General features: G+C 37.9%; 4 protein-coding genes across 6 annotated transcripts; 2 read left to right on the forward strand and 2 right to left on the reverse strand.

The window, feature by feature from the left end:
- Positions 1-479: 479 nt before the first annotated feature.
- Positions 480-7,217, reverse strand: LOC114157855 (GTPase IMAP family member 7-like). The gene is made up of 2 exons (XM_028039022.1): positions 7,040-7,217; positions 480-1,336 (listed from the first exon to the last, which is right to left on the reverse strand). Exons 1-2 carry the CDS (start codon positions 7,215-7,217, stop codon positions 480-482), a joined length of 1,035 nt encoding a protein of 344 aa, XP_027894823.1.
- A 4,423-nt stretch (positions 7,218-11,640) lies between these two features.
- LOC114157155 (macrophage mannose receptor 1-like) lies at positions 11,641-14,521 on the forward strand. Of its 2 annotated transcripts, none has more exons than XM_028037988.1 (5): positions 11,641-11,766; positions 12,206-12,291; positions 12,418-12,798; positions 13,031-13,384; positions 13,692-14,521. In XM_028037988.1, the coding sequence occupies exons 2-5, from the start codon at positions 12,258-12,260 to the stop codon at positions 14,033-14,035; spliced, it is 1,113 nt and encodes a 370-aa protein (XP_027893789.1). In that variant the 5' UTR covers positions 11,641-11,766; positions 12,206-12,257; the 3' UTR covers positions 14,036-14,521. The 2 variants fall into 2 exon arrangements, with proteins under 2 accessions (XP_027893789.1, XP_027893790.1); XM_028037989.1 differs by having other exon boundaries at positions 11,645-11,766; positions 12,209-12,291.
- Positions 14,522-14,878: 357 nt separating this feature from the next.
- Positions 14,879-17,842, forward strand: LOC114157154 (macrophage mannose receptor 1-like). 2 transcript variants are annotated; one of them, XM_028037986.1, is made up of 5 exons: positions 14,879-15,087; positions 15,527-15,612; positions 15,739-16,119; positions 16,352-16,705; positions 17,013-17,842. In XM_028037986.1, exons 2-5 carry the CDS (start codon positions 15,579-15,581, stop codon positions 17,354-17,356), a joined length of 1,113 nt encoding a protein of 370 aa, XP_027893787.1. In that variant the 5' UTR covers positions 14,879-15,087; positions 15,527-15,578; the 3' UTR covers positions 17,357-17,842. The 2 variants fall into 2 exon arrangements, with proteins under 2 accessions (XP_027893787.1, XP_027893788.1); XM_028037987.1 differs by having other exon boundaries at positions 15,530-15,612.
- Positions 17,843-22,459: 4,617 nt separating this feature from the next.
- On the reverse strand, positions 22,460-26,196 carry LOC114157152 (GTPase IMAP family member 7-like). Its single transcript, XM_028037984.1, has 2 exons — positions 25,846-26,196; positions 22,460-24,208 (listed from the first exon to the last, which is right to left on the reverse strand). The coding sequence occupies exon 2, from the start codon at positions 24,142-24,144 to the stop codon at positions 23,029-23,031; it is 1,116 nt and encodes a 371-aa protein (XP_027893785.1). The 5' UTR covers positions 24,145-24,208; positions 25,846-26,196; the 3' UTR covers positions 22,460-23,028.
- Positions 26,197-26,255: the final 59 nt, after the last annotated feature.

Below are 26,255 nucleotides of genomic sequence, written 5' to 3' on the forward strand. Positions count from 1 at the left end.
GTGTAAGATAAAGTCTGGATATTTTGCACAGCTGTTAAAATTCAATCCCTTTAAGTCAGGGGTCTCAAACTCCAGTCCTCGAGGGCCGCAGACCTACAGTTTTTAGATGTGCCACAGGTACAAAACACTGGAATGAAATGGCTTAACTACCTCCTCCTTGTGTAGATCAGTTCTCCAGAGCCTTAATGACCTAATTATTCTATTCAGGTGTGGTGCAGCAGAGGCACATCTAAAAGTTGCAGGACTGCGGCCCTTGAGGACTGGAGTTTGAGACCCCTGCTTTAAGCAGATAAAATAAATGTGTTCCTGTTTTCCCTTCACTCTCTGAATCGTTTTACTCTTTTATGCTCTTCACACTTTAGTTTTCTCAAACAGCGTTCTTGCATCCCCTACAGTTTTTGCTCCTGCGGCTGCATTGTACCCCCAATGCTTCCCTTCAACCCTCCACTTAAAGCAGCTTTAGATAACAATTTCATGCTTTAGGCACTTGAAGTTTGCGTCGAAATATTTGAACCTTCGAATCTACCAATCATTAGTAGCTCAGTGCCACCAAGGAATGCTCCTAACACTGCACCTGTAGCTGTACCCACTAGTTGGATCATTAACTCATCAAGCACACTACTTTTAGCTTTGTTTCTAGTTTCCTCTGATGACTGGTTAGTCGATGATTGCTTCATATTTTCCTCCTCTACCTCTATTTGGTTTTTCACTGCTTGCAGCATCTCATTGGTGTAGAACTTGCCATCATTTGCTTCACTAATCTTATTAATTGTACTCAGTAGTTCTGCCACTTGGAGCTTATTGTTCCTATACTTATCTTCTGTATTACGGTTCCAGTATTTATTGTCTACAACATGGCACCTGCCTCCACAGTTTTTCACTAGGTCGCTCAGTTCTTCATTGTGTTGGACAAAGTCCTCGATCCTCCTTCCCTCTGGGAGCTGGTCTCCATGGGTGAAGACAACAGCAGCAAATTTCAGAGCCTCTTCAGAGAAGTGCTTGCATATTTCTCTGATGACGTCTTTCTCCTGCTTTGTGAATTTCTCGACTTTAAGAACGATGAGGAAAGCGTGAGGTCCAGGAGCGCACTCAGTGATGCACCTCAGGATCTCTGTCTTAAGCATGACTTCAGAGTCACAGGTATCAAAAAGACTGGGACTGTCAATCAGAGTGATGTTCCTGCCATTAACAGGTCTGGTTTCTCCTCGAGACAGACTTTGTTCGGAAACGGGCGAATTGGTGATCTTGAAGACTTCCCCTCCAAATATGGTGTTTCCCAAACTGCTTTTGCTGCATCCAGTTTTCCCCAGAAGGACAATTCTCTTTGAGTCCGGCACTGGAAGAGAAGATTAGTACAAGAGGAGAACATAAAAACAAATTCACTGCTCAACAAACGTCTTAGTTTCAGACCCAGAAACTTGTGATTCTTTCTATATTATTAGTTGAAGTGTAGAAACATACTGGCAAAACAAACACTGTCAAAATTTATCTATATTACAAAACCCCTTTGTGTTTAAAAACATTGAGGAACCACCTCACGGTTGTCTGGCTGCCTTTGGAGGCACCAAGAGGACATTTTCATTTCAACTGCTTGCATTAACTATGTTGTGAAAACAGGGTGCTCAGACAGTCCACAAACAATGACTAAATTACTGTATATCGAACTATAGTGGAAACACAGGCTACTGACAATAACATTGCTGTAGAGAAAATACACATATATGTACTGGCAACTTGTCCAGGGTGACCCCCCCTCTCACCCAAAACGTCTGCTGGAGATAGGCCAGCATCCCTCCCAACCCCACTATGGACAAGGTGTTAGAAAATGGATGGAACATAAAACATTGATTGTTTCACAGTGTTGAGTGAGTTGCTGAGATAAATGCAGTTTCAAGTTTCCAATAATAACATTTATTTGATATGGCAATATAAATTAATGAATAGGATAGAAAGAATATGTATTTTCTACTTTGAAATAGTATTGCATTATGTCATCTATGATATAATAGTTTACTGTTGGACCAATAAAATGTGCAATTATCTTTGATTGATTGAGGCCATTGTTGTTAATCTTGGGCATTTTCTTTTTAAATTCTGACTTTAGTATTTTGACTAATTTTAAAGTCTATAGCATTAATTCTACAGGTTTAATAAAATATCTTCCAAAGATTTGAACTCGAGCTGCTTCTGGCTAAGATAAGCCTTGGAGGCTTCATACACTTTGCCGAATGCTAATGTTTTGTTATTAAGAAGGGCTAATAATAACTAAAGGAATCCCATTCCTCAATACCAGGATTTGAAAAAGTTTTCAGATCTCTTGTCCTTTACACTGATAGAAAGACAAGCTTTGGTTCTTTACAGCTATTTTTCTTCAGTTCAGTTGTTCTCAACTTTTTGATTATTGCTGAGGAATTCAGGAAAAAGCCATGTTCCAGCAGGGCAATGTCAGAAATGTGTGGTCATATTGAAGACTATTATAGTTTAGAGCTGTTATGTTTTGTCATCTTTTCCCATCACATTTGTTTTTGATTAAATATGGTTTTGCTTGAGTGCTGATTGTGCAGAGGCCAAATGAATTTTAAGTCCTGAAATATTCTGGTTGTCCAAGCTAGTTGATGTGAATGTTTCTTTACCACAAAAGTATCTCAAAAAACAACAACAAATTCCATCGGTTATTGTTGTTATGCTAATTGCTGCTGGCTAAGTCACCTTGTTCACAGGTAACTTCCTGTGAACAAGGGAAGTTACCTGTGACAGAGTTACCTTCACAGTTGGAGGTAACACTGTGAAGGTAACCCTTGACATGTGTCAAGTTAACTTTCATAACTTGTCAATTCAATTACACCTGAAACTGATAGTTCATAGTTGACGTTTGAAAGCGATACTGTAGGTCTCATTGGCCGCAATTGTTACTGGTCCACACTCTCCTTCCCCTGACCTGCGTTTAATGTGAAAATAATTTTCAACTTTCTTCTTATTTTGTTCTGAGAGAACGTCTGAACACTCGATGAAAACAGGGTATGGATAACAGTCCTCCATCTTCATGCAGAAAATCAAACTCTTCTCAAATGGGTCACGACATAAAACCCACGACTGCGAAGAGAAATACTAAATTAATTAACTCCTTCCATGATATTTCATGAAGAGATTGTTGATTTGTCACACAGTGATGAAGTCAAACATTTTAAGATGCTGTAGTTATTGTTATAGCTCTTCTTTTAAGGTAAAACACTTGCAAATAAAGTTCAGTTTAAACAATAAACCTTTACTTAACACATTTAACTTTAGCATTTCATCTTAGATTATGTAAAACATCAAAATCCTCTGCAGCAAACAGCAGTAGATACTTTACAACATGGAGAGTATCTACCAGGAATAAAACATCTGAATCTTTTCTGCATTGATTATCTGAAAGCTAAACTTTGCTAAAGTTCTCTATTCACTTTGTCTGAAGTTACTCCATTTAATCTAAAAAGATCCAGGTTTCAAATTCTTAGTCTGAGCTTGGAAGAAAGAAAAACATAAAAGATTTCATGATATTCTACTTTTACACTTCTGTTTTTCTGATAATTCAGAAATTTGCTTAACATTGACACTGAAACTGGAAAAATTGAGATTCTTTTCTCAAAACATTTTCAGTGAAAGTAGAAAGTGAATCTCTGACCCCTGTTTATGAAACCTTTGCTAGGTCTTTAATACAAAGTGAAATGTTAAAAATAATAAGGAAGCTTCTAGGCCAGATAGTTTCAGCCCAAGTGAAGGACCTGATAGGCGTAGTCCCAAGGCTAATTAGAGTGCTAATCCCAAATTAGCTACTTTGTAGTCTTGGACTGTTTTATAAAATATCTCTTCAGATGGAGAAGATGCTAAATGTCTTATTTATTCAGTGGAATTACAGCACTTAACAAACATTTTCAAATTAGACTGAAATGTGAAACAAAGGCACCACAAATAAAATCAGGCAGAGTAAGACGGTCTTTCAGATTTAATTGAGGGAATAAAACTATACTGATTAGAATAGAATAGAATAGAATTCAACTTTATTGTCATTGCACTGTCACAAGTACAAGCAACAAGATGTAGTTTGCATCTATCCAGAAGTGCTCTACGAGATATAAATATTTATTTACAGATGTACAAGACTATGTATGTATGGACTATAAGACTATAGCAAGAGATATAGATATTGTGTATAAATATAAATATGGGAGCTATATGCACAGATTATACAGATTAGAAAGTATATGCAGCTTCCATGCTGGAGACTCTTTTCCTTTAAGATCTACATTCTAGAAATCACTTTATTCTGCATTAAACATTATGTAATAACATGGAAAACTCATGAGAACATTTTACCACTCTGAACCAATAACTGACCAATAAATTGCTAACAATAGTTTACTAAATATTTTTCTTATTTTCTTTATACTATGTGTTAACTGCATAAAACATGATTTGTTAAATTCTTCAGGACATTTCTACTTTTTAAAAGAATTTATACATTAAGCTCAAGTTGTTTTAGGATTAAAAACTTCTGATCTCTGTCACGATGATGCAATGTGGTTTGTACAGAAAAATCTGCTTAAAGTCCAGTAGCTTTGCATGAATGTGTGGTTACCAACCTATGAGGTTTCTGTTTCATATCATTGTGCTGAAGAAGAAGAGAACTGTCATTCTGCAGATAAAGAAATCCTTGCTGAAATCTGAACATTGTACAGTCAGAAAGGAGAAAATATGTCAATGTGTTGATTGAATTAGTTTTCCACAGTTTTAAAAATATTTATAAAGTTTATAATTTAATAACTTTATGGAATATACCAAATAAACTGGCAGAGAGGATTCAGGAAGTTCAGTGAGAACGTGTAAGATAATAATGAACACACCCAGATCTGGGCTTGGCCAACTGCAAAAAAACCCAGCAAATGAGTCAAAGCTGCTGGGCCATCTTGTCTCAGACGGCAAATCTCTCACGAAGGACGTAACATCTTCTTTTTAGAAGACTGATCCTCTGAACTTTGACACTTATCATGGATGGTGAGTAAGGCTTACCTTAAAATCTTTTACATTCAAATATTAACTATTTTAAAGATAAGGTTCCACTTTTTAGGACTGCAATTTATAGACCCTTTTCATTAAGGCACTTTTCTGCATTTCAATTTTCTTTATGCTAAAAATGTGACTAAACACTGAGCTCTTCTCACTTGTCTCAGTCAAGATCAGAAATCAAGATCAAGCAATAAGAAAGAGTCTGGGCAAAATGGCATCCATTGCATGTCTCGCATTTAAAAACCAAGAACTTCCTGATTATACCTTAAACCTTAGGGAACATTTTCTGGAGAGTGACAAAAAAAAAAAGTACACCGTTTTGTTGTGTGTGTGTTCTGTTACATCTGATGTTAAGCTACAACAATCTTTCCCAAAAGGAACATTATTGCTAACCGTCAAACAAGTCAGGCCGCTAGCTGTTTTAGTGTTTGACATATTAAGTTGACCAATCAAAGACAATACTTACTGTAACTGCACAGCTGCCCCAGAAGAAAAAGTGAGTAAAGTCTGACTTACAAAGCGGGGCTTTGGATACCTCTTTGTAAAATCTATATTTGCTTAATGGCTTCCTATTTTAAAATAAATGTTTCACTGTCTTCTAAGTTTCCCAGATTTGTGAAATCTTTCTAATTTAAGATTCTTTCAGTTTAACAATTCTCTGACTGTCCATTATTGTTATGTAGTTTTCATTGTCAACCTATTATCGTCTATACTCATAGTACTTTTGTATTGTATAAAATATATTTTTGTATTCAAATTTGTCTCAATATAATAACCAGTATAGGGCACGTTACTTTTAAAAAGTAATTAGTCACTAGCTATTTTTTTTTCATAAAAGTAGCTGTAACAAATGTATTGCTTAAAACTAACATGCTAGAATATGTTAAACTATCTTGGATCCTCTCTTACTAGAACCCTAAAATATATGTTCAAATATTTATCATTAAACTTAATCAATAAATGGACAATTATGAGAAGGAACTATAAACAGGAAATCTATCCACCAATGTTGGTGCAACATCAAGCTTAGACTGGTTGGACATCAACCACCTGCTTTGTTCACCAAGATTATTTTAGTTTTACTTTAGTTCAGACTGTGTCTGCTAGCAGCAACACAGTCATTCATGGTGACCAGTTTTGTTGCAATATGTGATGTTGTGAGGTGCTTTGTGAGAGTCAAGTTGCTTATAATATATAGCTGTTGCTATGAGGGCAAAAATTACTTTTCACATTTTCATCTTTCTCTTCTAGACTGAAATCATTTTAGTCAAGAAGAGATAAGTATTATTATTCTTTATTGTTAGGTATTGAGAAGATTACAAGAGCACAATTTCAGTCTATGATCAGATACAAAATTCCTTCTCTTTACATTTCCATTTACAAAAACAAAACTAAAAGATGGAACAAGGGGCATTATTTTGGAATAACATTACTTTTATGTATATAATAAGTAAATTATATAGCAAATAGAAACTCTATGAAGAGTGTTCTGTTGACATAGGACACCTATTTGGACCACAAGATAGTAAACTTGTTCAGTTGAAAAGAAATTAAAAATGTTAATCTTTCCATCTGATAGATTTCATTAAACCACCTGATGATGTGTTGACATGTAGAACCACCACAAAACTTCAACACCACCTGCAAAGACATCAGCATAGAAAGGCAATAAAAACATGACAGTTAATTTATTTCTTCTTTTTTTTGACATTTGAAGGCTCAGTATTATGCAAAAGTGATATTTTGAATAGAATAGAATAGAATAGAATAGTAATAATTCTCTAGCTAAAGGTGCTCCTGTGTCAACATGGACAGGGTCCTTCTTTCTGACACCACTGTCAATTTTCAGCTCCACTCCAGCAACATTACTGGCCTTGTGGATCAGACTATTGATGTTCTCTCTCTTCTGCCTGCAGCCCCAGAACACCACAGCACTGACAGCCACAGATTCATAGAACATTCTGAGCAAAGGACCTCAGAAAGTAGAGGTGACGTTGGCCCTTCCTGTACATGGCGTCGGTGTTCTTAACCCAGTCCAGTTTATTGTCAGTGTGGAGTCCCAGATATTTATAGTTCTCCACATTGTCCACACTGACCCCCTGGATGGTAATAGTGGTCACCGGTATCCTGGTCCTCCTGATCCACCACCAGCTCCTTGGTCTTTGACACATTGAGCTGCAGATCAAATATTGAAATCCGATGCAAAGAAAAGCTGACGTCTCATTGTTTCACTGCTTTTTCTGTTTAGCGCCGTTTTTTTTAAATTCTCTTCGTCTGACTATACCCACTGCCAGTCAGTGAACAGGAGCTAAGCCTGCGTCACCGAGCTGACCCTACTCCGAAGTAATCACCTAGAAAACAGGACCAGCCTTCAAAAAAGGTCGGTGGAAATGCTCACAAAGCGAGCCGAGCGGAGTCGAGCCGGGACCATTAGAGCCAGTGGTGTCAGGGTTCCTGTGTGTGTGAGTGATGCATCTTTTCCAGCGAAGATCTTGGTGGAGAACCTGGGCAGCCTACACAGGTGGAGCTCATCAGCCTCGTTAGAGTGCTGGGAATAAAAGAGCAGCAGAGCCTTCATTCAGTGCTGGATGATTAACATTTACCAGTAGTCTCTCTGGCCTCCTCTTGTATTCAGCTGTTACAAACTTTTGACTTGTCTCTTGTGTATTTACCAGAAGCTTTATAGTCCTTGTGTTTGCTACCTCTAGGTTTGTCTCACTGGATTTTCTAAGAAGGATCACTTTGACTGTTTCTTCCTGTGGATCCTACCTGCACGTTACCTCCCTGCTCCACCATTCCTCATTTCTCCACCCTGCTCCATCAGACCCCTGGCTCTCTGTGTCACCACCTTCCTCACACTTGTCTCAGGAATCACCATCAACCATTCGCCACACAGGACCCTGGCCATCTTTCTTCCAAGCCTTACTCAGAATCATTATAAAGTAAGCTCTCTCATATTGCATCTCTGATCAACTCGTTTCAGGCCGACACCATTGACCCCACTCTTGTTCCAGGCGCCGCCGATCACGTGACACTTGCCACACTCCAGAAAGATCAGGACGATCTGTCAATTGTTGCGTATTCTTTTGAAAGTAAAACAAATTCCTAACTTGGACTCCGTTTCTGCATGTGGGTCAGAAAGTTAAACCTGAACAAGATGCTGTAAAAAGTGGAGGAAATGACACAATAAGAGAAGCGTATTGCCCAGTCCTCAGAAAATATGTCAAGAGAAGAAATCAGGCAGAAAGCTAAAAGCAGAGTGAGTGATGCTTTACATAAAGTAGCAGGTATTACAACAGGTGTACTGTTGTAGCAGCTAAAGAAATTACTAATGTAGCAGGTAGTTTAAAAGAAACACTCTCCCTGATGGGACTAGCAGTTCCAGCTGCCGTAACAGGGGCAACATCTGTTGCTGCAGCTGAAACGTCTGGTGTTAAACCAGGAGCAGTAGGATTGGTTGTAGGTGCAGCTGTGTTTGGTGCATATAAAGGATATCAGGCTGCAGAGGAATCAGAAACACCATGGGAAGCAGCAGAGAAGACGGCAGAATCTGTGCTTTCTTCAGCAAAGGATGCCATAAAACAAGTCAAAAAGTTCAGAGCAGAGTATCAATTACTTCTTCAATGAGAAAAAAATAAAATAAAATTCTAGTGTAGACCTTAGTCAAATGTAAAGATCCCATAAATTATCACAAAATTCTCAGAAAAGGTTTTCCTGTCCACTTTTCTAAAGCTGCTTGAAAAGATTTCATGTTGTTTACAAGTTAATTATCCAACAACTGAAATAATTAGAAATTGTAACAATGCTTGTAATGCTGCTCATTAAAAATAATCATCCTTCCAGATGTAACCCAAGATTTCTATTACTTGATCATAAAATATATCATGTGTGTTTTAATAGTTTAATAGATTATAACTCTGATAATATTTGACTTGAAAATTATCATTAGTACACTGAAATTATAAATCATTTACATATAAACTTATTTTCCACACTGTAGTCCTTCACGTGTTCATACATTTACCAGAGATTTAATCACCATTAATGTTATGATAAAACTGTATTTCTGTTCAAATTAATAATAAAAGATCTGTTTTCTGTTCAGACTGTCTTGTCTTTAGTCATACCTTAATAAAGGGAGAACTTTTTAAATGCATATTTCATTGAGACTGAGCTGTTATACACAGATATTCACCTTGAATTGTATTTATTTATTTTGCTGATTAGTCAGAGGTTTTGTACGTTGATAGATAATACTTGATAGGTATTTTTCCTTTCGAACCTAAATAAAAGAAAGAACCACAGACAACGTATATGAATTTTCCGTCAAGCTTTTGCAAAAGGAGAAGCCTCTGTTACTGCTCGTCCGAACAATTCACAGAGAGTTCTGATCTGCTTCCACATGAGCTCCTGTTTTTATTGTCAAAGAAGAACAGGCAAGGGGGAAAAACAACAGAGGTCATAAAACCTCTAACCCAGACATCTAACAACCCAGGTCCAGATGTGATATCTGATCAAAGGTCTGAGCCCGGTTCAAATCTCGGTCAATACTGTCAAGAAAACAAAATACGACTGCTCACAGGTGGTTACTAAATTAGGAGGTGTTCTTGCAAAAGGATTTAAGGTCTGAGAAACTCAGTTTTATCTATTTCTCATGAAAATGAACAGACAGTAGTGACCTCCATACACACATAAGGAAGAGAACACTTTAAACAGAAAATCACAATGATCTATAGGCTGAATGTGAACTAAAGTAATAATAAAATGATAATACCAAAAAATCTCTAACAATACTAACCTTTTATGAGAAAATATTTGAGAGTCGAGTTGCAAATTATTTTTTTTTTCTTTGGTATCAAAAACACACAAAGACCCAACCTGGAAAAACAAAGTCATTGAAACAGTGGCACCTCCATATAATGTCCATAGGACTGGTCAAATCAGGCCAGTAAAAGGTTTGGGGTGGTACAGCAAAAAATAAATAAAAAATTATGTAATTAAAATTACTGGAAACACACACCACAATTGTTACTTTCAGCCTTTGTAAGCAAATGTAAGAAAAAAATACTATTTTATCACTTGTCTCATATCTCTGATGTGATTCACACAACAGATTTACACTGTTAAACATGTTTTTGTTTTATCAGATGTCACTGCACTCTGTTCAAATCATTAATTGACTCAATCAAGCAAAGAATCTGAAAAAGGAAGGCAATGTTTTGCTATTAATTGTCAACACTAGAACAGCAAGATAACAAGGTCCAAGGGAATCACATTTCACAGTTCAGTAAAAAAATATAAAGAAAGTTTGAAGTAGGACAGTAATCCACACATGGCACAGACAAGTGATAGAAAAGTTTGATATGATACACGGAGCAGAAAAAAAGAAATAAAAATAATACTCACAAACTACCGTTTACTTTTATTTAAGAAAAGTAAAACAGAAAAAGCTACAAGTGCAAGAGGAATTTCAAATCTTCAATTAAGCTATTAACATATTTATATTTATAAAATGTGTATTTAACAAGCAGGAATCATTATTGCCAAGTAATCTGTGTTGTTCTCCTGTCGGTAAAACTTTATTTGACGGGATGTGCAACAGGCTGAAATGACACCGTCATCAACATGACAACATGACACCTGTCATACACATCAAGGAGTCTTTATGAATGTCTATGACTGCTGTCATGAAGTGTCATTCAGTAAATAATGACACGCTTAATGCAAAGTTGCTCTAAAAGTTGCCTTGAAAGTCCATTAAAAGTGTCAACTTTGCATTAAAGTGTCATTATTTTCCGAATGACACTTCATGACAACAGTCATGGATGACTGAATGTAGCGTGAAGCACTTTGGATTCCTCTGACCTGATAAAGCGCTCCACAAGTTCAGGCCTTTCTTTCTTTAAATGTCTCAGTGGGTTTTAGTCTTGGTCACTGGCTTACGATAAATCAGAGGCTTGTAGTTTTGTGAAATTGGTGACAAATTGGCTGATCTTACCATCAGTTTGTAGGCGTGTTGTTTTTTATTATGAGGCGCCAGTGGACATAGGTAAGTGTCATCTGTTGCAGATAAATAGTTTTCTAGTTTCCCGTGTAGCAGGGAGAGAAATTAATCCGAGGGCGCTCTTTTAATAAATGGTAAATTGGGGGCGTGCCGTGGTGGTGTAGTGGTTAGCGTGACCCGTATTTGGAGGCCTTCAGTCGCGGGTTCGACTCCCAGACCCGACGATATTTGCCGCATGTCTTCTCCCCTCTCCTCCCCCATTTCCTGTCAGCCTATAAGGGACACTAGAGCCCACAAAAGACCCCCTGGAGGGGTAAAAAAAATAAATAAATGGTAAATTGCAAAAATAACTTGGAAGATATTGAAAGGTACAGTTGTTATGGATAAATGGGCAAATATATGCTGCTGTTTATTACCTGGATTACACTCATAATCCACTGTATGTAAACCCTGTTGATACTAAATAAAACATTCAGTTTCAGCTGAATGTTTTAGTCAATGTAAAACTGTATCAATATAAAACACAGAGACTTTTCCTTAAAAATCTATCAATACAGACATATATTATTAAACTGCAAATATGGTAACCTAAATATCTGCCTTATTTAAATATTTGAATATTCAAATTCCTCCCAAAAACAGTCCAGCCTTAGAAAAGTTACAGCAGAACAGAAGGTCCATTGAGACGCCAAGGCAGCAGAAGCAGAACCACAGATGTAAGTTTTTATCCTCAACTCAAACTTAGACATTTATTTTATTATAGGTGTGTATCCATGTGTTTATTTTTTTGAAACAGATGTCTGTGTTGCTCTTGATATTAATGTTATGTAATGTTATATCTCTTAACAAAAGTGTGATTTAATGAGGTGATGGTGAATTCTGACACAGTTGTGTAAACTGTGAAGTAGGATTTATAGTTATTAAAATGTGTGTCTGTTTTACATGTCATGGTGGGAAGCAGCTGCTCTCTGTGTTTTCCTGAACGGCACATTTGTAAAAATCCTCAGTATTAATACAATAGAATTATTGTAAATATTCAATGACATTTGTATGAAGAGTGCTGTCTATTTTAGTAGGATTTATCTTCACACAGATACAAAAAGATTTGTTGTTGCTAGAATTTATGTTTTTATATTTTACACACATTTTCTCCAGCAGAGACAAATTTGTGGGAAAACGACATCAGACACAACAACTAGCATCAAACATGCAGTGGACTCTGGTCCTGCTCATTTGGATGGGTGAGTGTCTCTGCATAAACTATGTTTATTTGAATAAAATGATCATAAAGTCAGTAGTGTAATAGACATACTGTGCTTTAAATCTCTGCTGTGAATAAATCCACTGAGTATTTTCATCTGTTTTAGGTCAATATTGTGTGATTGTTTGTCAGCTGTATGAGTTTCACTACATTAATGAGAATAAAAACTGGACTGAAGCTCAGCAGTACTGCAGAGAGAAACACATTGACCTGGCCACAGTGACTAACATGAAGGACATGGAGAGACTCAACAACATCTTACCTGGAGATTGGAGTGGAGCTTGGATTGGTCTGTATTATCAAACAGATGGTACCAGAAAGTGGCACTGGTCTGATCCTGGACTGGAGTTCAATGAAAATGAGACAAACTGGAACCAAGGAGAACCAAATGATGCAACTGGGTGGCAGAACTGTGGATACATATGGAAGAGCCTGAAGTGGGGAGACCTGTCCTGTAATGATCCTCGATATTTTCTCTGCTATGATGGTGAGAACATTTGAGTTTTAAGGTTGAATTTAAATCCAGTATTTTGGATGGAAAATTTTCATCAGGAATAAAACAAAGTACGACTAAGAATAACCAACATATTATTAGAAAATACTTAACTATGAGATTTGGGTACTTGAACGTGATATTTTTGTTACAATGTTTGACTTACGATTGTATTCTGGGAAGAAAATACTTATTTCAGCTGATGCTCATATTTTTTTAATCACAGACAGAAATTCATCCAAGAAATATCACTTGATTCAAGAAAGGAAAACTTGGGCAGAAGCTCAGAGTTACTGCAGAGAGAAACACACAGACCTGATCAGTGGAACGAAGCAACTACAGGATGAAGAAGTGAAGAAAGAAACCAGCTCTGTGGGAGATGATACATACATTTTAATTGGTCTGTTCAGAGAGAAATGGAGGTGGTCAGATGGAAGCAGTTTCTCTTTCAGAAACTGGACAAAATTGTTTGACTATCAGGCAGAATACAGAGGTCAATGTGCCATGACTGTGTTTGATAATGGAGGCAGATGGAGGAATGAGAACTGTGATGGAAGAAAACCCTTCATCTGTTATGATGGTGAGATGTTCTAATAAATATTCCCACAATAAAATAATTAATACTGTGTGACAATAAAACTGTCGAATCTATTCCTCTATCCATACGCAGTTTTATATTTGTGTTCAGAAAAAAATATTGAAGTAACTTGAAAATATGAATATGTTTACCTTAAATCATGAATGTACAAGACACTTGAAACTTCACAATGTTCTCCCAAATCACAGATATTTTAGTTTTTCATGCTATATTTCATTGTTCTTGTTTATAAATAACGTCCTAAGACATAAAGTATGAATTATTTTGTCTGTTTCTGAACTTCTGACAGATGAAGTGATCCTGATCAAAGAAAATAAAACCTGGGAGGACGCCTTGACCTACTGCAGAGATCATTATGATGACCTGGTCACCATCACCAACATGGATGATCAGAGATGGATCCAGGAGAAAGTCAAGAACGCATCGACTGATTATGTCTGGATGGGTCTGAGCTACGCCTGCACTCTGGATTTGTGGTTCTGGGTCAGTGATGAGATGGTCATCTATAAGAACTGGGCCAAAGGTGAACCGATGGACGACTGTGACATGTCTGGAGCCATGGAGACGAGAGGAAAACATCAGTGGTTTAAAATGAATGATACTGAGAAGTTTAATTTCATCTGTTCTAAGTAAAGGCCAGCAGTAGTTGTTTTTAGCCAAGTGTCTTTAGATCTGAACTTCCAGGACTTAAATCTTGTTTTTTTTGATTGAAGACCAAATTTAATGTTAATTAAAACCTTTTATATGCATGTTGAGTATCTACATAATCAAAAGACACAAATGTATCAGCGTATGTCAATAAAGATGTAAAATAAACCATAAAAGACCAAAAAAGAAATGAACATCTTTGTGTTCTTTTCATTTTAATAAGACTCAGGCTGAGTAATTTGCTTTTGGTACATCAGTTCTTCTGCATTTATTCACATTCATCCCAACTTTTAAGTTGTTCCAGAAGCTTCACATAAATTTAAAATATCAATTAATAAAAAACATCTGAAATCAGATCTCTGAAAGATTGAAGAATATCTGAGAAGCAGGAAACTCTTAACCACACTTCTCTTATTAGCTTGAGAAAAGAGTCTGTTAGTCAAACTTCAAGTATGCAGAGAAAAATATCTGGTCTGTAATTTTCATGCCTGTATTTCATAATGAAAAGAAACTCTTTAACCAAGAAACGTTTGTGCATCTAAGGGTCCCAGAATGAACTTTACTCTGTTAAATACATGAGTTTATTTATTAAATTTCCTTTAGCCTAACCTATTTTATCTTTTTAATATCTTGCTTAAAACAAAATAAAAAAAAAAAAATAAAATATATATATATATATATATATATATATATATATTTTTTTTTTTTTATTTATTTATCTTTTTGTTAAGAAACTAAAGCTTGGAATAAAACGTAAATGAGATGTCTTTTTAGGTTAAAACATAAAAAGAAAAGAAAAATGTTCTGTGGTTTTAGTCGATGTAAAACTGTATCAATATAAAACACAGAGACTTTTCCTTAAAAATCTATCAATACAGACATATATTATTAAACTGCAAATATGGTAACCTAAATATCTGCCTTTTTTAAATATTTGAATATTCAAATTCCTCCCAAAAACAGTCCAGCCTTAGAAAAGTTACAGCAGAACAGAAGGTCCATTGAGACGCCAAGGCAGCAGAAGCAGAACCACAGATGTAAGTTTTTATCCTCAACTCAAACTTAGACATTTATTTTATTATTGGTGTGTATCCATGTGTTTATTTTTTTGAAACAGATGTCTGTGTTGCTCTTGATATTAATGTTATGTAATGTTATATCTCTTAACAAAAGTGTGATTTAATGAGGTGATGGTGAATTCTGACACAGTTGTGTAAACTGTGAAGTAGGATTTATAGTTATTAAAATGTGTGTCTGTTTTACATGTCATGGTGGGAAGCAGCTGCTCTCTGTGTTTTCCTGAACGGCACATTTGTAAAAATCCTCAGTATTAATACAATAGAATTATTGTAAATATTCAATGACATTTGTATGAAGAGTGCTGTCTATTTTAGTAGGATTTATCTTCACACAGATACAAAAAGATTTGTTGTTGCTAGAATTTATGTTTTTATATTTTACACACATTTTCTCCAGCAGAGACAAATTTGTGGGAAAACGACATCAGACACAACAACTAGCATCAAACATGCAGTGGACTCTGGTCCTGCTCATTTGGATGGGTGAGTGTCTCTGCATAAACTATGTTTATTTGAATAAAATGATCATAAAGTCAGTAGTGTAATAGACATACTGTGCTTTAAATCTCTGCTGTGAATAAATCCACTGAGTATTTTCATCTGTTTTAGGTCAATATTGTGTGATTGTTTGTCAGCTGTATGAGTTTCACTACATTAATGAGAATAAAAACTGGACTGAAGCTCAGCAGTACTGCAGAGAGAAACACATTGACCTGGCCACAGTGACTAACATGAAGGACATGGAGAGACTCAACAACATCTTACCTGGAGATTGGAGTGGAGCTTGGATTGGTCTGTATTATCAAACAGATGGTACCAGAAAGTGGCACTGGTCTGATCCTGGACTGGAGTTCAATGAAAATGAGACAAACTGGAACCAAGGAGAACCAAATGATGCAACTGGGTGGCAGAACTGTGGAATCATATGGAAGAGCCTGAAGTGGGGAGACCTGTCCTGTAATGATCCTCGATATTTTCTCTGCTATGATGGTGAGAACATTTGAGTTTTAAGGTTGAATTTAAATCCAGTATTTTGGATGGAAAATTTTCATCAGGAATAAAACAAAGTACGACTAAGAATAACCAACATATTATTAGAAAATACTTAACTATGAGATTTGGGTACTTGAACGTGATATTTTTGTTACAATGTTTGACTTACGATTGTATTCTGGGAAGAAAATACTTATTTCAGCTGATGCTCATATTTTTTTAATCACAGACAGAAATTCATCCAAGAAATATCACTTGATTCAAGAAAGGAAAACTTGGGCAGAAGCTCAGAGTTACTGCAGAGAGAAACACACAGACCTGATCAGTGGAACGAAGCAACTACAGGATGAAGAAGTGAAGAAAGAAACCAGCTCTGTGGGAGATGATACATACATTTTAATTGGTCTGTTCAGAGAGAAATGGAGGTGGTCAGATGGAAGCAGTTTCTCTTTCAGAAACTGGACAAAATTGTTTGACTATCAGGCAGAATACAGAGGTCAATGTGCCATGACTGTGTTTGATAATGGAGGCAGATGGAGGAATGAGAACTGTGATGGAAGAAAACCCTTCATCTGTTATGATGGTGAGATGTTCTAATAAATATTCCCACAATAAAATAATTAATACTGTGTGACAATAAAACTGTCGAATCTATTCCTCTATCCATACGCAGTTTTATATTTGTGTTCAGAAAAAAATATTGAAGTAACTTGAAAATATGAATATGTTTACCTTAAATCATGAATGTACAAGACACTTGAAACTTCACAATGTTCTCCCAAATCACAGATATTTTAGTTTTTCATGCTATATTTCATTGTTCTTGTTTATAAATAACGTCCTAAGACATAAAGTATGAATTATTTTGTCTGTTTCTGAACTTCTGACAGATGAAGTGATCCTGATCAAAGAAAATAAAACCTGGGAGGACGCCTTGACCTACTGCAGAGATCATTATGATGACCTGGTCACCATCACCAACATGGATGATCAGAGATGGATCCAGGAGAAAGTCAAGAACGCATCGACTGATTATGTCTGGATGGGTCTGAGCTACGCCTGCACTCTGGATTTGTGGTTCTGGGTCAGTGATGAGATGGTCATCTATAAGAACTGGGCCAAAGGTGAACCGATGGACGACTGTGACATGTCTGGAGCCATGGAGACGAGAGGAAAACATCAGTGGTTTAAAATGAATGATACTGAGAAGTTTAATTTCATCTGTTCTAAGTAAAGGCCAGCAGTAGTTGTTTTTAGCCAAGTGTCTTTAGATCTGAACTTCCAGGACTTAAATCTTGTTTTTTTTGATTGAAGACCAAATTTAATGTTAATTAAAACCTTTTATATGCATGTTGAGTATCTACATAATCAAAAGACACAAATGTATCAGCGTATGTCAATAAAGATGTAAAATAAACCATAAAAGACCAAAAAAGAAATGAACATCTTTGTGTTCTTTTCATTTTAATAAGACTCAGGCTGAGTAATTTGCTTTTGGTACATCAGTTCTTCTGCATTTATTCACATTCATCCCAACTTTTAAGTTGTTCCAGAAGCTTCACATAAATTTAAAATATCAATTAATAAAAAACATCTGAAATCAGATCTCTGAAAGATTGAAGAATATCTGAGAAGCAGGAAACTCTTAACCACACTTCTCTTATTAGCTTGAGAAAAGAGTCTGTTAGTCAAACTTCAAGTATGCAGAGAAAAATATCTGGTCTGTAATTTTCATGCCTGTATTTCATAATGAAAAGAAACTCTTTAACCAAGAAACGTTTGTGCATCTAAGGGTCCCAGAATGAACTTTACTCTGTTAAATACATGAGTTTATTTATTAAATTTCCTTTAGCCTAACCTATTTTATGTACGTTTTTATCCTCAACTCACTCGTAGACATTTATTTTATTATAGGTGTGTATCCATGTGTTTATTGGTTGAGACAGATGTTTGTGTTGCTCTTGATATTAATGTTATGTAATGTTATATCTCTTAACAAAAGTGTGATTTAATGAGGTGATGGTGAATTCAGAGGCAGTTATGTAAACTGTGAAGTAGGATTTACAGATCTTAGTAATACTCTGGTGTTAAACAGAAGCAAACAATTATAATAAACAAAAAAAAACAACAAAAAAAACAGAGTGACTCATCATTTATGTAAAAGACACCTGATCTCTCTTTACAGTTCAGGGTGTGGCTCTGCTGCTGTCTCACTGAACAGTTTTGTTTTTCCTTTCACTTCTCTGCAAAACAAACATTTCCAGTAAAACAGATTTAATAAAACCAAATTGATTCTATCAATCATACAACCTACGCTAACTCCGACATTTATAATGCGTATGAATAACATGGTGAAAATATGGTAAAATGATAAATAGCCTGTACATGAGAAGTTCTCAACTCTAGTACTTGAGTAAAAGTATTGCTACTCCTGGTCAAATCTTACTCAACTAGTAAACATTGCTCAGTCAGAAGTTTAATCAAGTTAATGTACTCTGATGAGTACTTTTGAAAAGTAATCAAAAATAATCTAGTAATCAAAAATACGAATTATATTTTCTAATATTATTTGTACAGAACCTTGTAACTTCTTTAAACCACCTGATGATGTGTTGACATGTAGAACCACCACAAAACTTCAACACCACCTGCAAAGACATCAGCATAGAAAGGCAATAAAAACACGACAGTTAATTTATTTCTTCTTTTTTTGACATTTGAAGGCTCAGTATTATGCAAAAGTGATATTTTGAATAGAATAGAATAGTAATAATTCTCTAGCTAAAGGTGCTCCTGTGTCAACATGGACAGGGTCCTTCTTTCTGACACCACTGTCAATTTTCAGCTCCACTCCAGCAACATTACTGGCCTTGTGGATCAGACTATTGATGTTCTCTCTCTTCTGCCTGCAGCCCCAGAACACCACAGCACTGGCAGCCACAGATTCATAGAACATTCTGAACAAAGGACCTCAGAAAGTAGAGGTGACGTTGGCCCTTCCTGTACATGGCGTCGGTGTTCTTAACCCAGTCCAGTTTATTGTCACTGTGGAGTCCCAGATATTTATAGTTCTCCACATTGTCCACACTGACCCCCTGGATGGTAATAGTGGTCACCGGTATCCTGGTCCTCCTGATCCACCACCAGCTCCTTGGTCTTTGACACATTGAGCTGCAGATCAAATATTGAAATCCGATGCAAAGAAAAGCCGACGTCTCATTGTTTCACCGCTTCTCACTGCAACACTACTATGTTTTGCAACAGTTTTTCAATTCTCTCTTTGCTGCTACGTCTGACCATGCCCACTGCCAGTCAGTGAACAGGAGCTAAGCCTTCATCACCGAGCTGAGCCTACTCCAAAGTAATCACCTAGAAAAACAGAGCCAGCCTTCAAAAAAGGTCGGCTCACAAAGCAAATTGAGCGGAGTCGAGCCGGGACCATTAGAGCCAGTGGTGTCAGGGTTCCTGTGTGTGTGAGTGAACCTGGGCAGCCTACGCAGGTGGAGCTTGTCATCCTCATTAGAGTGCTGGGAATAAAAGAGCAGCAGAGCCTTCATTCAGTGCTGGATGATTAACATTTACCAGTAGTCTCTCTGGCCTCCTCTTGTATTCAGCTGTTACAAACTTTTGACTTGTCTCTTGTACATTTACCAGAAGCTTTATAGTCCTTGTGTTTGCTACCTCTAGGTTTGTCTCACTGGATTTTCTAAGAAGGATCACTTTGACTGTTTCTTCCTGTGGATCCTACCTGCACGTTACCTGCCTGCTCCACCATTCCTCATTTCTCCACCCTGCTCCATCAGACCCCTGGCTCTCTGTGTCACCACCTTCCTCACACTTGTCTCAGGAATCACCATCAACCATTCGCCACACAGGACCCTGGCCATCTTTCTTCCAAGCCTTACTCAGAATCATTATAAAGTAAGCTCTCTCATATTGCATCTCTGATCAACTCGTTTCAGGCCGACACCATTGACCCCACTCTTGTTCCAGGCGCCGCCGATCACGTGACACTTGCCACACTCCAGAAAGATCAGGACGATCTGTCAATTGTTGCGTATTCTTTTGAAAGTAAAACAAATTCCTAACTTGGACTCCGTTTCTGCATGTGGGTCAGAAAGTTAAACCTGAACAAGATGCTGTAAAAAGTGGAGGAAATGACACAATAAGAGAAGCGTATTGCCCAGTCCTCAGAAAATATGTCAAGAGAAGAAATCAGGCAGAAAGCTAAAAGCAGAGTGAGTGATGCTTTACATAAAGTAGCAGGTATTACAACAGGTGTACTGTTGTAGCAGCTAAAGAAATTACTAATGTAGCAGGTAGTTTAAAAGAAACACTCTCCCTGATGGGACTAGCAGTTCCAGCTGCCGTAACAGGGGCAACATCTGTTGCTGCAGCTGAAACGTCTGGCGTCAAACCAGGAGCAGTAGGATTGGTTGTAGGTGCAGCTGTGTTTGGTGCATATAAAGGATATCAGGCTGCAGATAGTGATGTGTCGGTCGCGAACGATCCGGCTCTAAGAGCCGGCTCTTTGAAGTGAACGATTGGAACCGGCTCCACAATGGGAGCCGTTTTAGGATCCTATTTGGCAGCCGGGTTTTTTCTACAGTACATCGCTGTCTCTCCGCCTCCCTGTCGTTGTGCTTGTGCTCTGCAAGTGCCAGAGCGATAGTTTTTCCCCACATCGTTTTTTTTTTTGTCCTGCGGTGCCTCGCTGTCTCTCCCCCCCTTCTCCCTCTCTTTGCGCGTTTTGCTCTTCTGCCAGTGCTAGAGCGGAGAGTTTTTTTCCCTCGGTCGGTCCACTGCCCTCATGTCAAGCGTGTGCTCCACACATCTGACCAATCACACATAGTTTCAATTAATAATGTGGCGGGAAAACACTGAAAAAAAAAGTTTATCTCCACTTTTCTTGTGGAAACGGCAGGCAGTTGGCCAAGCTGTATAACGTTCGTCGGCAGGTGTTTATGTACAGACACTCACTCAGCGGTCAAGAAGCACAGAAAGAAGGGGAGTCAGTGTGAGAACTGAATAGGTGAAAATAAATGAGTGACAGAAAACGGAGCAAGATTTGGACTCATTTTAATGCTACATCAAGTTCCAGGGCAGAGTGCAGACTGTGCAAAGTCAGCATTTCCTATCGTGCAGGCTCGACAAACAACCTGCACATGTGGACATCACACGCATCGGTATTGCTATAGCATTGTTATGCGGCATTTTTACTCATCATAAGTGCTTAACAATGTCAATAATGAAACAAAATATTATAAAATTAGGTTTAAGCTATTAATTAATTAATAATGTCAAAAATATATATGGGGAGCCGTTTGGGAGCCGAAAGAGCCGGCTCTCCACAGTAAGAAGAGCCGCATCTCGAAAAGGAGCCGAAAATCCCATCACTAGTTCCCGCTAAAGTCTTTTGTTGTTTTTTTTGTTTTTGCCCCAATTTTTACTTTACGACAATCTTACAACGTCCTGCAGAGAGCGCTGTGTTACGCGGTGGTGTGTTGAATATGTCAGATCTAAAATCGGGCATATTCAACATTGTCTTGGCCCGATTATCTCAGCCTGCGGGGTTTTACTGACTCTCAGCGAAACACAGCCTGTTGAATGTGACAGGTAGCCAATCAGAAAGCTCGGTGACGTAAGAACAGAGGGGAATCCCAAACAGTTGACATGGCAACTGAGAGTCCGGTGGACATCAGAGGTGATATGTGGAAATGTTTATTACTATATATAAAGGTAATTTTTATATATGTTTATTATATGTGGTTATGTTTATTCAGTTAAAAATGTTAACTACGAACAAACATAACTCACCTCCAAATCATAGTGCAGCAAATAGAGCGGCTGCTCCCGCCATCTTTTATCAAACGGCTTTTCTTTTTACGTCTTTTATCGCTTCAAATGAGCCACGAGGTGGATGGACGTCATCCACCTCAGAAACAGTAGAAGGTTGACAGGACACAGAATCCACAACAAACACCGTTTTAATGTTATGCTGTAATATTCCTCTCTGTCATTCCAAACCATGGAGTCAGGATTGTGTCTGGACCATGAAAACACGAGCCTGGACATTAACTTCTTATGCAATTGCACTCTCTTTAAGACTGTTGCTAATACTGTTGCTCCCTCTTGTGGTCATTTAGAAATTTACAGATGACAACTATCAAATTGTTAATCATACTGCATGTACATCTGGAACATTAATGTCACTTCCTACTTATCTCTACTAATGAAATGCCAAAATCTTCCTTCAAAGTTAATTTCATTCAAGAAAACTGAACAGTTTCCTTCAGTTTGACTGCAGTGTGAAGGTGGATCTATTTGTGCCTTTCAATTCTTGTAAAGGTTTTTATTAGAGTACAACAATTGTTCTTTTAGCATTTCTTTCCATGCCCTCAACTCTAATGTGATTCCTTACTTTTGATTTCCTCACATTGCACAAATTATGACGTTCTGACCTGGATCAGAAGCAAAATAATCAACACATTAATCAATATTAATGAGCGTGACAAAGCCAGAAATGATTGTAAGCTTAAGTGTACACAGTAGATGATAGAGTAAATCGCAGTACTCACACATGCAATATTTTTAATTATAGTAATTAATTTAGATTATTTCTTACACAAAATGTCCATCTGTCCATCAAAATTGTGAACTTTTTGACCTGGATAAATAAATGTAGATTTGAAATCACCACAGGAAACATGGAAAGATGTAAAGGCTGGACAATAAAGTAATATGACAAGAGGCTTAACAATCTCATTTATGTATGTTTTATTCCAATCAGATTAGTTTTACAATTTATAGTTAGATTCAATAAATGACACATCTTCCCTCCTCTCCAGTTTCAAAAGATCCTTTAAATGTTAACCAGAATAATCCACACAGCCAGTAAAGATGATCTCAGTCAAGTTTGTCACAAAGTAATGACTTCTCCTCCTCTGACTTTTCACATTTTGTTTCTATAACTTTGTTCCAGCCCTGGTTAATCGTATCTAAGCAAACCTGCGCCTCATTCTTCACAGCCTCTGCTGTTTTCTGTGCAGCTTCCTTTGGAGTCTCTGCTCCTTCAGCCACGTCGTATCCAGTTAAAGCACCTTTAACAGCTCCCGTTGCAGCAACTGCTGCTGTGACGCTCAAACACGTCGCTGCTGGTACCACACCGCCCCCCAGCGCCGTTCCTCCTACCCCTAATGCCATCCCTGCTGAAGCTGCAGCTATTTGGCCCGCCGCGTTCCTCAGCTTTACTGGCTTCGAAGATTCCTGTAAAACAGTAAGGACTGCTCCAACCATGACCACCACACCAAAAATGGCCCCTAACAAAACGCCAACGCCAAGGCCCGTACATGTGATCAAGAGTTTATCAGCAACCCTTCTCTTGGCCTTTTCTCTGATCTCTGCATCCGGCAGGTTTCCTGAGACCAGTCGAATGTTCTCCTCCTCTTCTTTTATTTCTTCCTCGGCCGCCTGCAGCAGGTCGTTGGTGTAGCATTTGCCCTCGTTTTCCATCACCAACGTGTCAATAGTTTGAAGCAGCCTCTCCATCTGGAACGGGTTGCTCCTGTATTCCTCCTGTTGCTTATTGTTCCAGTACTTGTTGTCCAGGACGTGGCAGCGGCCGCCACACTTCTTCACCAGTTCACTCACAAGCTTATTGCGCCCGACAAACTCCTCAATCCGCGTCCAATCAGGCAGCTGGTCGCCATGAGTGAACACCACCACGGCGTATTTAAGAGCGTCCTCAGAGAAGCACGTGCAGATTTTCTCGATGACGGCCTTCTCGTGCTCTGTGAATTTCTCCACCTTGAGCACAATGAGGAACACATGGGGCCCAGGAGCGCACTCTGCGATGCACCTCACTATCTCAGGCTCCAGCTCCTCCTTCGGCTGGTCCGTGTCAAACAAACCCGGGATGTCGATGACCGTGAGGTTTCTCCCACCGACGGGTCTGGTGATGGCTTTGCAGTGGCTTGTTTCAGAGTTGATCGTGTGGTTGGTGGTGATAGCTGGTCTCCGCATATTGTGTTGGCCAGGCTGCTTTTACCAGATCCGGTTTTTCCCAGGAGGACCATTCTAATTGGTGCTGCAACCAAAACGAGAGCAATGTTGATTAATCGTATTTTGCTTCCTGTATAAAAAGTGAGTCTTTATCTTTCAATGTTACATGTATGAATGATTCCTTGAAAGACCATAACACTTAAAAAAGAAAAGAAAAACACAAATATCCTAATGAAAATTGTAAGCGACATCATGCAGACCCCAGTTTCCATTGGAATGAAGAGGGAAAGTAATGGAAGAAATTCATGAATTCATCATCATCCAATCCAATTCCTTTAGAAAGTTTGGGTTTTTGTTAATCTACAGCAGGGGTGCCAAACTCATTTTTATTTTGGGCCATATAAAAAATCTGAATGTTCTTAAAGGGCCGGTTGTGCAACAATGCATAAAGAAAGCCAATTAAAATGTTAAAATATCAATAAATAGCTGTTCCTTCAGGATTTTGTGATTGTTTTACTGTTTTTTTTGCAATCAACATTGCACATTTTGTGGCGCCAATTTAGAAATGTCTGATAGGAAGTTTTTTGTGTGTGCCGAGGTATGATGTTAAATGTGACTTTTTATTACTCAATGTTTTTGACCAAATATAAGTAAATTTGCAGTGAAATCAGAGAAAAATGTGGAGATTTGTTGACTTTTGTGTTAATTTTGTAGATTTGTGAAAAACTGGAGCGAATTAGTTATGTGATTTGGAGTCTAGGGGGCCACATAAAAAGCTACGGCGGGCCAGATTTGGCCCTCGGGCCTCGAGTTTGACACCTGTGATGTAGAGCCTACAGAGATACAGAGTTTTGCTTGGTGTGTGTTAGCAATGCTCAATAGGGGAATTTGAAGAAAGTACCTTTTCTAAACTGGGATTGTATCTAGTTTATGTACTAGGAGTGAAATGTGAAGTCAAACGCAAGGTCGTCTCCTCGACAAATAAAGCTTGGCCCAGGTTGAGTCATCAATGAGAAAGTTATTCCCATCCCACCAATAAAAATTAAAACCATATGTCCATTCCAATGTCATTGGACTACTGTGATGGGAGCTTAAGAAAACTTAAAAAAAACACAAATCTGCAAAATGAAGAAAAACTGAAACCGTATCATAATATTTCTTCCTTTTCAGATAAAAGACAGACCTGAAAACGAACATCGGGCCTGTTGCCCGTTCCTTTTAAGAGTCTTTCCACGCTGTAGTAAGAACAGCCTTTAGTGTCGAACTCCAGTCCTGGAGGGCCACTTCCATGCAACTTTTAGTTGTGTCTCTGCTGCACCACATCTGAATAGAATAATTAGGTCATTAAGGCTCTGGAGAACTGATCTACACAAGGAGGAGGTCATTAAGCCATTTCATTCCAGCGTTTTGTACCTGTGGCACATCTAAAACCTGCAGGACAGCGGCCCTCGAGGACTGGAGTTTAACACCCCTGCTTTAGCTGATCACTGCCCAACTCCAGTCAAGAAATTCTTCCTTGATTGAAATAAACTCCTTAAAAATAACAATGACCGTCATGGTTGCAGAGCCAGTCAATAATGTCATAAAATATTCAAGAAACTGATTGAGAATGAAGAAAATCAACTGGTCACAAAAAACCAAACACTGTTTTTCCTTATACATGTGATACTTAAGCCTATTCAGTCACAACACTAGAGACTTTAACAGACAATAGCGGCTTACCATTCATTTTTCGAGAGAAGCTGAGGACTGAAGGACCGGCAAGGCAGAGGGTGTTTGAATTAGCTTCATGTATTCTGACAAGTGGCAAAGGTTTCACTTCCTGAACTGTTGCATCACACATAAGGCAGTCTCACCATTATCACTACTCACAGTTGAACCGATCCAATGAACGATCTGCTTCTCGACTTAAGATGTCTTGCTTGCTTATGACTGCAGCAAGAGCTTGAAGATTAAAAAAAAATTTTAAAAATCAGCCGGCATCTTTCAAGCGAAACACTCATTTAAAAAAAAACGTGTTTCTTCTGTAAGAGGTTTTCCTGTTCTCTCTTTCAAACCGGAAATATCAAACAGCACTTCGCCTGCCAGAGCCTTGAGTTTTCTGCAGCCCTGCCCCACTTTCCACCATCTTT

This window comes from Xiphophorus couchianus, chromosome 14 (genome assembly GCF_001444195.1).
Source record: "Xiphophorus couchianus chromosome 14, X_couchianus-1.0, whole genome shotgun sequence".
NCBI lineage: Eukaryota > Metazoa > Chordata > Actinopteri > Cyprinodontiformes > Poeciliidae > Xiphophorus > Xiphophorus couchianus.

Excerpts from the sequence above, each read along its gene's own strand:
- LOC114157154 (XM_028037986.1), top strand. The coding sequence starts at position 15,579 with ATGCAGTGGACTCTGGTCCTGCTCATTTGGATGG. Across the intron at positions 15,613-15,738 it reads GGTCCTGCTCATTTGGATGG|GTCAATATTGTGTGATTGTT; the intron begins GTGAGTGTCTCT and ends CATCTGTTTTAG. Across the intron at positions 16,706-17,012 it reads ACCCTTCATCTGTTATGATG|ATGAAGTGATCCTGATCAAA; the intron begins GTGAGATGTTCT and ends AACTTCTGACAG.
- LOC114157155 (XM_028037988.1), top strand. The coding sequence starts at position 12,258 with ATGCAGTGGACTCTGGTCCTGCTCATTTGGATGG. Across the intron at positions 12,292-12,417 it reads GGTCCTGCTCATTTGGATGG|GTCAATATTGTGTGATTGTT; the intron begins GTGAGTGTCTCT and ends CATCTGTTTTAG. Across the intron at positions 12,799-13,030 it reads ATATTTTCTCTGCTATGATG|ACAGAAATTCATCCAAGAAA; the intron begins GTGAGAACATTT and ends TTTTAATCACAG.
- LOC114157855 (XM_028039022.1), bottom strand. The coding sequence starts at position 7,217 with ATGTGTCAAAGACCAAGGAGCTGGTGGTGGATCAGGAGGACCAGGATA. Across the intron at positions 1,337-7,039 it reads CATGTACAGGAAGGGCCAAC|TGCCGGACTCAAAGAGAATT; the intron begins GTCACCTCTACT and ends CTTCTCTTCCAG.
- LOC114157152 (XM_028037984.1), bottom strand. The coding sequence starts at position 24,144 with ATGCGGAGACCAGCTATCACCACCAACCACACGATCAACTCTGAAACA.